Source organism: Pristis pectinata, chromosome 3 (genome assembly GCF_009764475.1).
Source record: "Pristis pectinata isolate sPriPec2 chromosome 3, sPriPec2.1.pri, whole genome shotgun sequence".
Lineage (NCBI taxonomy): Eukaryota > Metazoa > Chordata > Chondrichthyes > Rhinopristiformes > Pristidae > Pristis > Pristis pectinata.
The window spans coordinates 84,189,014-84,201,898 of NC_067407.1; the positions used below are offsets into that span (position 1 = coordinate 84,189,014).

The 12,885-nt window shown below is 44.5% G+C and overlaps 1 protein-coding gene across 1 annotated transcript; it reads right to left on the reverse strand.

Annotated features, from left to right (window-relative positions):
• Positions 1-6,773: 6,773 nt before the first annotated feature.
• LOC127568234 (complement component C1q receptor-like) lies at positions 6,774-12,445 on the reverse strand. Its single transcript, XM_052011751.1, has one exon. The coding sequence runs from the start codon at positions 11,968-11,970 to the stop codon at positions 10,177-10,179; it is 1,794 nt and encodes a 597-aa protein (XP_051867711.1). The 5' UTR covers positions 11,971-12,445; the 3' UTR covers positions 6,774-10,176.
• Between the last annotated feature and the right edge of the window lie 440 nt (positions 12,446-12,885).

Consider the following 12,885-nt stretch of genomic DNA (forward strand, 5'->3'; position numbering starts at 1 on the left):
AAGGTGTCATTTTTTTGTTAATCACTTTCTTGGTCTCTGCCCTCCACCCCTCCTTCCCCCCCCCCCCCCCCCCCCCCCCCCCCCCCCCACCCCCCGGCCCTAGCTCATCTTTAGTTCCTTTTATCTCGGCTCATCTCCTAGTAGTAAAGCCAGTGTCATGTGCTCTGTGACTGTTTCTTTGTTTTAAACTTTTCCATTAAAACTTTGTGAAGCACCAAGTTGTTTTCAATTCATTCCTAGACTCCTGAAAGAACCTGCAGATTTGAAAATAACCAGATCCGACACCATTGACTCTTGGGAACCTCTGCCCTGTTATAGCACAAAGTGGGGAAAGAGCATTTGGGGCGGTATCGAGAACCTTGAGGTTGTGCATCAAGAATACAGAAGCCCTGTGTAAGCAGCAGAAGGAGTGCCACACCTCACAAACTATCCACCCTCCAGCCTTATCTGCCACCTCCTGCCCCACCTGCAGAAAAATCTATCGTTTCCACATTGGCTTCACCAGTCATCTCAGAACCTAGAGAAAGAGAGTGAAAGCAAATCATCCCCAATCCCCAGGGACTGCGTAAGAAGAAGATATAAGTAAATTGAATTGATCACCGTTCAAACATCCTCCTTCAAAGAGTCAGACTTTAGCAGGGAATAAAGTAATTAATTTCTTCCTATTTTTTCTGACTTTGAGAGAAACAAGCGAATCTGTAAAGAAAATGACTTCAGAGTAAACCATAGCACAATTCAGTGATTTTATTGAGATAGGCCAAGATATATACAACAGAATAATGCAAAGTTCATCACTTTATAATTCTCCTGTCCTTAGAAAACAGGGTATTTCTCCTTCAGTCATGACTTGAAACATCGACTGCCCATTTCCCTCTGCACTTGCTGTCTAACTAGCTGAGTTCCTTCAGCAGCTTGTTTTTTGCTCCAGTTTCCAGCATCTGCAGTCTTTTGTATCTCGATTGCAGATTCAGTGACAGGTAAAGAACCAGAATTAGTGAACAATATGACGGTAAGTGAATATCTTGAAAATAAAGATTGTAATATAATTTAAAATTGACAGTAGTTGGAGTAGAGGAAAACACAAACCAAGAACTTAAACTCATAGTAAGGCAAACTTTGATTGAATAAAAAATTGCCTATGTAAACTGGATTGAGCTATTTTAGAGCAATAAATCAGCTGTGGAAAATCTTCAGTACAATGGTAAAATACTATGCATCTTCAAATAGCAAAATGTCTCTGTTCCTGTTGAGAACCATGGTCAATAAATGATGTAAGAGACAGTTTCAAGCTTAAAAGATTTCCAAAAGTACAAGAATAAGTGGGCTGAAAGAATCAACACTGAGTTATAAAGTAAAATGATAAAAGGCAGTACATAAAAATAACTTCTGAGAAATATCAAAGCTAACAGGGAAACATCAATATATTAAGGCATGTGGCCACAAATATCAAGGAATTTATGATCAACTTGCTAATTATACTTTGTTCACAGTGAAGAAAAAGAACCGATTACTATATGTGCAAAGAACCTGAAATTATGCTAACCTTTTGGACTTAATATAAATAAATAAAATAAAAGGAGTTCATTTGCAACCCAAATGAAATAGATGAGGAAACTTTAGATGCATTTGCTCTAGATTTTCAAGCTCTTTCACTCTCAGAAATTACGCTTTTGTATTAGAATATCACAATATTTCTTATTTCAAAAATAAACGTATATCATAAATATCCCCCCACTTCCTTGTGGACTGTGTGTTTGGCAAGAAGGTATGAAAAGGGATGCAATGGTCTTTGTCAAAGTTCATCCCAAGTATCTCCATAATAAAAGACTTTGTGTTCTATGGGCTGTTCCCAGGGAAACATACCAAGAAAAACATCAACCACTGCTGGAAAATCATTAACTCAGTGAAAGACATACTTCGGTCTGTCCAAAACTTGTTGATCTTTCTGGGTAAGGGTAATTAAGGATTGTTGGGGATTGTTAGGAATGGGGCACCTTTCAGGAGTTATAGGATAGGAGTAGCAGCTGGTTAATACAAATGGGAACCAGTCTTCAAAACAAAAACCTGGAGACACAAGAGACTGGAATCCAGATCAACAAACATTCTGCTAGAAGAACTCAACGGGTCGAGCAGGATCTGTTGGGGAAAGGAATTGTTGACGTTTCGGGCCGAAACCCTGCATCAGGACTGAGGGTGGAGAGGTGAGATGGCTGGTATAATGAGGAGAAGGGAAGTTGTGAGAAAAGAATCTGAGGTGATTGGTGGACCGAGGAGGGGTGTAAGATGACAGGCAGGTTGTGCCACATAGGGGAGGGGAGTAGGGGTGGGTTTGGGAGACAGTGGAAGGTGAACGATAGATCGAGGCAGACAAAGAGAGAGGAAAAAGGAAATAGGTTTCGAAAGACACTATAGTCAATGTAATATCCTTCGTTATTTTAAAGGCATTGAAACTAGCCACTGGGCATGGGACATTCTGATTCTACATTGTTGTAACTACTCATTGAAACTCTCAGAATGAGATCAGGGAAGGCTGTGGCTACCTTCTGTGTTAATAAATGGTCAACGATAATACCCCTGGCACTTAACACACAGTTCAAGATGTACTTGTTTTGCCAATTAATATTCTGGGTTTTTGTATATCCAGGGAGCCATCCCTCAACACTAATAAAAGAGCTATACTTTGGTTATTTGGGGTTTTGTGCTCAGAACCCCTCAGACCAGCCATGGGTATTTGAATATTCAAAGGCATTCCACCAGTTGAGATGTGCTACCAATGTAAATATTTTGTTCCACAAAGTTACCTCTCTACACCAAAATATTTAAGTAGGTAAATATAACCATTGAAACCATATCTAATTGCTTATTGTTCTTTGTGTTTAAAGAGTATAAAACCTCATGGCACTGCAGAGTTTCTCCAGAGAATCTCCAACAGAGATGGATCCTTCAGACACAAGAGACTGCAGATGCTGGAACCTGGAGCAACAGTCTGTTGGAGGAACTCAGCGGGTCGAACAGCATCTGTGGGAGAAAAGGAATTGTCGACATTTTGAGTTGAAACCCTGCATCAGCACTGCATCCTGCAGACTGCCTGTTTGTTGTGCTGAACAAAGACCCTTTGCTTCTACAGCTCTGGTCTCCTAATCGCAATATTTGGGGGCTCGTCCAGAATATCTTTGTGACCCATTACATGGCTTGCGACCTCTAAGGGATGACTATTTTAAAATGTAGCACCCCATAATTAGATCTGTTTGGACCAACAACCACTGGATCACAAAGTATCAAAGAACACGTAAAGCATGAATGGTTTCTGAGTTTTAAAATATTTCATGAGTGTTACAACTTATGAATTCATTTTTATTTGCAGAAGGAGAAACAATGCATGACTGAGTGAGTGAGTGCAAGTTCTATTATGTGTTTGCTAACTCTATATTGGGAGGATGTTTGAATTAATCCTATGCTTCAAAGAAGTAAGATGTGACCAAGTGAAAGATTCTGTTACTTACTTAATAAATTTGCAGGACCTCTTGTGTTTTACAGTCGGTGTTTCTTTAAGCTCCGTGAATGCGTGAGTGTATGGGAACCCCACCCATCCATCTTTTCTTTTCCTTTATTCCTTGGAATCAGTGTTAAAGTTTTGGAAATTAACTGTTTATTCTAATTACAGCCATTGAAACTGTACTTAATTGCTAATTGTTATCTTTGTGTCTGAAAAACATAAAACCTCACTGTACTGCAGAGTTTCTTCTGAGTGTTTCTAGTAAAGGGATAGATTCTCCATTATTGCCTGCTTGTCTTGTTGAATAAAGACCTTCCACACCTACAATTTTGCTCTCCGTGTGGCTCATTCACAGTCAAAACAGAGATGTCCGCAAGTGAATGCTGCCAACTAGCAGATTCTAGGGTGCTGGATTATATGCCAAGAGTTGCACTGAAGCTTGGTGCAGGCAACACAAAGGCTCTGTGGGGACAAAAAACACAGTCTAGGGTCCTGCTGCCAATGGACTGAGGGGCTGGGCCCTGTGAAAGCCTCTCAGATGCTTGACAGTTACTTTGTTTAAGGAGCAAACCTGAGTGTAGCTGATGCTTTGTAAGGAAATGCATTGACTTGCTTGGTTTAATGAATGTAGAATATGACAATCCTGATTGTATTTACTGTACACAGTACAAATAAAGTATATTTTTTGGAAAAGAATCACAACTCTCCCTCCATTATTTGGAATAGAGAGAGGAACCAGAAAATGATAGATCTACTGGTTGATCATCCACTGTGAGGAATTTATTGGATACTTCCAGCAGGACCAGCAGTGATGAAATATGCATCAAGTGACCAAAGACAGAATCCAAAATACAATCTTGGAATTCAGCTCAGGCCACTTAGGAGTGAAATCATGATGCCTTTTTTTTCCACAAAAGGATAGCAGACATCTCGAACTTTTTTTCCTCCAATAGTTGTGGCCACTGAGAGACAATTGAATTCTTCAGGAGTGAGATTGTTAGGTTTTATTTTGATTGTTAAAAGTATTCAGCATAAGGGTATCCCAAAGATGTGTTGGATGGTAGGTTAAGTGGCTACTGTAAGTTACCCCTCGTGTTGGTGGATGGTAGGAGAATTGGGGTATTGTTAATGGGAATGTGAGAAAGGGAAATAAGTGGGAAAATGGAATTGAGGGGATTACTCAGAGCCAGCGTATACTATGCCTCAGAATGGTGCAGCACGTAATGTTGCTGTGTCTCTGCTACAGCAAATGAGGTTTGGTCCTGATCTCCGGTGCTGTCCGTATGCGAGTTTGCACACTCGCCCAGTGATCCCTAAGGTAGGTGGAACCCAAGGGAATCAGGGTGGTATTAATGGGCCTATGAGACAAAGTATGTTGCAGGGAAATAAGTATGGAATGGGACTGATGGGAATGTTCTGAGAGCTCACATAGACTCAATAAGCCAAATGGCCCCCCCCCCCCCTTCCTTTTCATGTAAGGAAGCATGAAATATGAGAAGGGGTTATGGATTAAAATAGGATAAGGAGCATTCAAGCACACATCCACAATGATTTAATTAAATCTGAGAAGCTTGGCAACTGACTTACTCACTTCAGTTGCAACATGTCTGACGCTGACAGATATCTGTCACTTCTGGTAAAGGAAAATTGGCTGCAATATGAACACAAACACAGACTGGTTTGGCCGAATAGAAATTCTAGTTAGCAACTGCTGTGTGGTTGGGACTTTTTAGATACAGAGCAGATAACGTTTATAGATTACAAGCTCACACAAATCAGAGGTGCCTGAGGGCAGAGAACAAGGCGAGTATGGTGGATGTATTCGCTGTGCCTTGTCACCTCATCTAATGAGGTAAGAGTCATCTCAATCCCTACAGCTCTCACAGTTACCCACAGCCATCAATTTGCAACAAATGCTTTTCTTCGTAACCACCTCCACGAGGCCTCCGCATCCTCCTATTCAACACACCCCAACTAGTGTAATTCCATTACAGGCATCATTGGAGTGAGTTTCCGCAGACACACAACTCTAAAACCTTGCTTATCGCCTTTGGTGCTCTTGGTGTGACCTCCTCTACATTGGCGAGACCAAGCGCGGACTGGCTGACCGTGTTTGCCAAGCGCATGCATTCCATCCGCCATGGCCTTCTGGAGCTCCCGATTGCTCGCCATTTTAATTCTGCTCCCCATTTCCACAGTGACCTGTCTGCCCTCAGCTTCCTCTACTGCCAGGGTGAGGCCAAATGCAAACTAGAGGAACAGCACCTCATATTCCGCCTGCATGGTCTACAACCCAATGGCATAAATATTGCCTTCACCAATTTCAGATGACCTGCTCTCCCTGTGTCCCTTTTCTCTCTCCTTCTGATCTACTCAGTTTCTCCTACACCCCACCCAACCCCCCCCCCCCCATCACCCTGTTTCTTTCACCTCCTCCACCCACTACATCTGCCCATCAACCACACACTCCTCCCACTGGGTCACTTCCCCCTACTATTTCCATATGCTCACACCACCCCGCTCACTTGAATTCATGCTCCACCTTTCTTTCCTATCAGATTCCATCACCTGCAGCACTTTGTTGCCTCCCAGCCTCTGTCGCTTTTTCCACTCTTCCCTCCTGCATCTGCCAATCACTCCTCTTCACCTGGATCCACCTATTGCTTGCCAGCTCTTGCTCTACCCCTTCCCCTCACCTCTATACACTGGTTATCTCCCCTCTGTCTTTCAGTCCAGCTGAAATGTCGACTGTCCACTTCCCTCCACAAATGCTGCCCAACCCATTGAGTTCACTTCGAAAACCTTGTGATCCTTTTTGATGAGTAAATTCAAATAGGTAAGACTTATGGGCTGCCCTGTAGCAGATGGGGCCAATGTGAGTCTAATCCCATCCCTAGCTGTTGTAAATAAATCTCTTCAGCTGAAGTAACTCAATGGTGATCGTGAACAAGATGAGTGGGTGCATGCTCAATCTTCTTCTTCTATGTTTCACTATTTCTGAGAGCTATTGTAGCTGCTACTCCAGTCAAGATCAATTATCTCAGCACAAACCAGGAATCATACTTGCAGGTCTGTTCTGTAACTTTGCATTAAACTGTTTTATAAAACAACACACTGCAAGTTTCCAACCAGTTCCTCAACATCTGCACTTGGTGGGTGTACTTTTATTGGAATATCAGCCCTATGATGCTTTTTGCTTTTATTATTTCCATTTTATGTCTGAAATCAATGTAGAACGTGAGATAAAAACAGATTAAGCCAACTTTTATTTCAAAAAAATAGTTACAACAATGTACCAAGGCAAGTTACACAGTTTTGTTCGTACCTGTATCATCAACAACCCATTTGAGAAAATTCACAATTTGCACATTAAAAGTTTACCCAAGTATGCCCACAAGCTGTGTGCATAATTAACATGTTCTTCCTGCTTTTTTCAATCCATCGGCAATATGTGTTGAAGCATAATGGACTTGAACACCTTTCCCGAATTATGCCAGCAGCCTATCAAGGCAAACCTCATGGTGAAGCACACTGCATACAACTGAAATAAATAACTAAAGTTGCTTAATTTTAATAGTCATATTTCAAAGAATTGTTGAGTACTCATAAACTTGGCCCATGTTTTCGACCATGTGTACTGTTTCCCTTTCTGTCCTTGGTGAAGTGATTTACAAGAAGCCAGAATGATTTGCTGCTGCTTCATTTTGGTGCTTAGCTGGTGGGGGGGAGGGATATTAGGCCCAATTTTGCCCACATCTGCACCCAGGCTGCAAGCGGTTTGAGTAAATAAGGAAGTCTTATTTCCCTTAGGAAAAGAGTCAAAACTCAGGGAACATTTATATAGGTGAAAGGATAAAGGATAATGATCGCATTGTGTGATCTCTGCCCCCAGTCCTTTCCTAACACCACACACATGGTGTTGTCCAACTTTCTCTCAGGTGCTCAAATCTACATTAGTTTTAACATGTGAAATAAGAACGACAGGGTATATTTGAAGACCTGGCAGCCTAACTTGCCTGTGGATGCCGATCTGAAGGGATATTCAGGAAGTACTGGTCCGGTTCACATCAAACAGAGCGTGCACGTATTATGGGTAGAAAAAGTTAAACTGTCAAGGTATCATTATCTCTCTAGCAGTGTTTAATTTAATTTTAATAGTTATGCACCAGGATGCCTATGCAATAGACAGTTATGGTGTTTTCATTATATAGATTCATTTATATAGCACAGAGACAGAACCTTCAGTCCAACTCATCCATGATAACCATGATGCATATTTACACTCATCCCATTTGCCCGTGATTAGCCCATATCCCTCTAAACTTTTCCTATCCATGTACCTGTCCAAACATTGTAATTATACCTGCCTCTACCACTTCCCATGGTAGCTCTTTCCAAATACCCACCACCCTCTGTGTGAAAAACTTGCCTCTCAGGTCCCCTTTAAATCTTTCTCCTCTCTCCTAAGACCTATGCCCTCTAGTTTTAGACACCTACCCTGGGAAACAAGACTGTTACTCTCTATCCTATCTATGCCCCTCATTATTTTATAAACCTCTGTAACATCACCCTTCAGCCTCCTTTTCTCCAGGGAAAATAGTCCCAGCCTATCCAATCTCTCCTTACAACTCAAGCTCTCCAGTCCAGATGAGAAAACTTATACAGTTACCAACTGAATCTCTGTCAACTGTGGTTCATTTTCATTTCTGTTGTTTTTGTCCCATTCCAGAGATACAAGAAAAATAATCCAAGATGGAACTCCAGTATAGGAGTGTCAGAATCTTGAAAGTGCCACCTTTGGCTAAGACATTAAATTGAGGCCCAGTTTGCTCTCTCAAGACAGTAAATAACCCATGGTACTACTTAGAAAAGCAGAGGAGTTATCCCTTATGCCCTGGACATCATTAATCCCTCAATCAACGTTAAGACGTGTACAATAGCTTACCAGACCATTATCACCTTGCTATTTGTTAGTGCACACTCTGTGCAAATTAGCAGGCAAGTTTCACAATTGCAACAGTGACCACACTTCAAAAGTACCTAACTGTACAGGAGTTTCTGAGACCCCCCCCCCCCCCAAGTCAGGAAAGATGCTATATAAATCCAATTGTTACATTGTTGTAATCATATAAATTATGTCCAATTATCATATTTTCAATTCAGAAAAAAAATTCTAAATATGTCCATTGGACTAGATTTATTAAAGTAACAGGTCCATGCTCAATTCTACTTGTCCCAGTGTAATGGAACTTGGTGAAATGTACTTTGTAAATACTACCTCATTAACTAAAAATATTTCCAATATCAGCACTGACTTTGTGAGTGAGTCAAGGGCTATGGCCAGGCAAAAAAATGTAAGTGGGTGCGTGATGGTTGGTGTGGGCTCAGTGGGATGAAGGGCCTGTTTCTGCACTCTGTGACTGTACCTGTACAACATTTTAAGGAAGTGCTATTTAGTATCATTTTCCATTTACCCTGCTGAATTCCACTTGAGTTCATCGTTAACTATTTGCTGATTGTTGAAGAAAGCAGCAATACATTTCAAGCAGTGTTCAGTGATGATGACTATATGTCGATACTGCTGAGCCATTAATTTTTATCTAAAACAACTATTCTGATTTGTAACACATCAAGATTTTGGCCACAGTTTCTTAGCAAGAACATCAAAACTGCGCATATACTTTTAAGCCAGTGCCATTTTCCCAACAAAAGAATATTCAAGAAGCCTAATGTCGCCCTTTGGAGGCCTATCTAAACCCATGCAGTGATCTGATACCAAGTTAAAAGAAATTATTGCTGGTCTGGAAGGTGCAGAATAAGCAGAACTACTATCTCCTCCCGGTTGTCAAAAATAAAATGATTTGAGGTCCATTAGCAATGGCAAGTTATGTCTTTCTGGAAATGTACTGTCTGCGTGGAGTTTGCATGTTCTCCCTGTGACCTTATAGGTTTCCTTGACATGGTCTGGCTTCTTCCCATACCCCAAACAAGTGCTGGTGGGTTAATTAGTTACTGCAGTTTGCTCTAACGTAGTGGGTGATCAGTGAATAGGGTAAGTCCAAAGACTCTATCGAAAGCACCTTCCAAACCCTTGCTAGAAGGACAAGGGCAACAAAAGCATAAGAACTCCACAAACTGGGACTTGCCCTCCAAGCCACACACCATCCTGACTTGGAAATACATCATCGCTCCTTCACAGTCATTGGGTCAAGATCCTGGAACTCCCTCCCTGACAGCATTGTGGGTGTACCCACCCCTCCAGGACTGCAGTGGTTCAAGAAGGCAGCTCATCGCCACCTTCTCTAGGGCAATCTAGGGATGGACAATCAAACACTGGCTCAACCTGCAAAGGGCATGTCGATGGGCATGTGATGGAGACAGGTTGCAGGAGGATAAATAAAGGAATGGGATTATAATGTGTGTGTTCTGAGAGCTGCTATCAGCTTGATGGGCCAAATGGCCTCCATCTGTGTGGTAAATATTCAGCAGGACGGGCGGCATCTGTGGAGAGAGAAACAGAGTTAAAGTTTCAAGTCTGTGCCCTTTCATATGTCTTTATTTCAGATTCCCAGCATCTGCGTTTTATTTCTGCTTGTCATTTCTTTCTGAAGTTGTACAAGAGCGTGAAAGCTTAACAGCTGAACAGTTGTGTGGGACTCTGGTTTGTTCATATCGGAGGTCTATACCTCGGTTTGGCTCGCTTCAATCTCCATGTAGTTATCACTTGAACGGTTGCACTTGACATAGGAAGCCCTGAATGGCGATTGCCCCGCCGCTTGCACCCAGCTGTAATAATCCCCAGCGTTGCTGCTCTTTTTGGGCGAGCGATTGCGAAGGCACAGGATGAAACCCACCACACACAGGACAAGAAGCAGCGCGGCCACCGAGCCCAGCGCGCCCATCAATACCCAAGACAGATTGGCAGAGCCGTGCTCCTCCGAGGCTTTCGCTGCTGTGGGCGAAGGAACGGCGGTCCAGTCTGCAGCGGTGCTCTCTGCCGCCACACCCATCCCGGTCGGGTCCCCTGAAGAGGCAGACGGGGTGCCCGAATCAGTGGCGTGGTCCACCAGAGCGCCCGGTGTGGTGAGACCCCAAACTCCAGCCGTGGTATCCCAGCGCTGGACTGTGGAGGTGAGCGAGGTGGTCACTCTCATTGGGATGCAACTTACTCCATCCTCCCCGAGCGCGTAGCCCTGGCTGCAGGAGCACTGGAAACTGCCTTCGGTGTTGGAGCAAGTCCCCTGACAGGGGCGTGTTGTGCACTCATCGATGTCCACGCAGGAGTGACCAGTTCCTTGGAGTCGGTAGCCCGCTCTGCAAAGGCACATGTACGAGCCGTCGGTGTTGTGACAGGATTGGTCACACGGATGGCCGGTGCATTCATCCAGGTCTCTGCACTGGCTGTCAATCAGCGCGTAGCCCTGGGTGCAATCGCAGCGAAAGCTCCCCGGCGTATTGATGCACACCTGGGCGCACGGTCTCTGCGCGCATTCGTCCGCGTCCTCGCACTTGCTCCCGTTTTCCGCTGGCTGGTAGCCCACGGGGCAGAGGCACTCGAAGCCCAGTGAGTTGCTGACACACCTGTATTCGCATGGGTGGTCCTGGCAGTGGTCCCGAAGCTCGCAGGAGCGCTGGTCCGCACCCAGCTGATACCCAGCGTTGCACTGACACCGGTATCCTCCTCCTCCTCCTCCTCCGGCGCTCACGCAAAGCTGGGCGCAGCCCCCATTATCAAGGTCGCAGCCAGATGGAGGAGCGCAGAAGGGTCCGTCCGCCGACCAGCCATACCGTCCCGGTACTCGTTCCATGCACAGCACATAACCAGCTGCAGGTGAACCCCCAGCACAGGACACGACTGCAAAGGAACCGAAGGGGACGAGATCCAAGGAGGAACTCTCTGCGTCAAAGGGGGTGGTGTAGGTGACCGAACCCGGGCCACTCAAGACGATCTGAGTGCACATACCTTTAAAACTGAACTTGCAAAGGTAGCCGTCCGCGGCGTGGCTGCACACGCCGTCGTGCCATTTGTAGTTGCCCCCGTCCGGGCTGGAACTGCTCCGGGTGTTGGAGACGATGTGGACGCATCTGTGCGCCGTGCAGGTACTCTGGGGTTCCCTGGCCCAGTTGGAGTAAGTGGTCTCTTCTCCCCCTGAGGTCCAGCCGAAGCCCCTCAGCGGTTTGTGCTGCTGGTAGCAATGTCTCGGGGGTAGCTGGAGACCGAGCCAAAACTTGCTCTTCGGCCGCTGCCCAGCGGGGAAGCCAGACAACAACTTGTGGATCAGCAGCGCTTCCCCCGTGTCCTTGGCCGTCGCCAGGTTACCCCCGTTGGCTTTGCACCTTTCCAAGGCTTGGTGGAAGGGCTTCCTGTCCAGGTGCGCGGTGTAACAAGCATTACTGACGCACACGGTGTCCGAGGGCAGTGACAGGCGAGCAGTGACCGCTGAGAGCAGGCTTTGCACGACCAGCAGCAGCATCCTTTGAAGCAGAAGCCGCGGGTTACAGGTGACCGGGTCGCCAACACGCCAGCAGCTCAGGCAACTGGCCGCAGAGCGTGGAGCGGTATATTTCCAGACCCCCCTTGTGCCTGAGCTCAATTATTCCCGATGTACCCTGGGTTACTAGATGTGATTATCCCACGATTCCAGCACAGAATCCAACGGAAGCGACGAAGGAGTCACTTGGGATTTATAAAGTCAACATTCCTTCATCCTAAACATTCCAACGTTGGAACAGCGAAGATGGACTTTATAGATTAAACACACTTCCACATTTTTTCAGCGATCTTTCACATCACAACCCCCAAGATGGGTTAAGTCTTCTGTTCATTGATTTAACTACAAATATTTTGACTGCCTGTGATTAGAATAAGCCCCTTAAAACTATCGCAGTCACAGCCCCGGTGTGCTCAGGTTAACGCAGGCGCAAACGCTACAGCACGAATAATGTAAAGCAGTTCGTCGTGGGGGTTAAGGTAAAGCACTCTTTTAAACGTGGAAGTGGGGACCGCAGTTTGAGGACAGCGGTCCCCGAAACTAATCTCATTCCCCCTTCTCCTGCGATCTTTATCAGTGAGGTCGTGGGAATGTTATGTTTTATATCATCCGGAGCCAAAACAGCTGTGTTCACTATACTTAACCAACAGGGCCTCGAATGGGAACTTAACTTTTTTTTGCAATGTAATTTTGTCGATGTTGTTATCTCAAGTGAATTTCCTTAGTTAAACGCGCCTTTAAATAAGAAAAAAATATCAATTATTTTAAATCGGTCTTAATTTTTCCAAATTGTTTTAATTGCTTCGAGGTTTGATGCTGTTTTGGATTGCATACATTCCCAAAGGAGGTGAAATTACACACTTACCAATTCTATGGGGCCTCAGAAATAATACTTGC

Coding starts and splice junctions, on each gene's coding strand:
- LOC127568234 (XM_052011751.1), bottom strand. CDS start 11,970: ATGCTGCTGCTGGTCGTGCAAAGCCTGCTCTCAGCGGTCACTGCTCGC.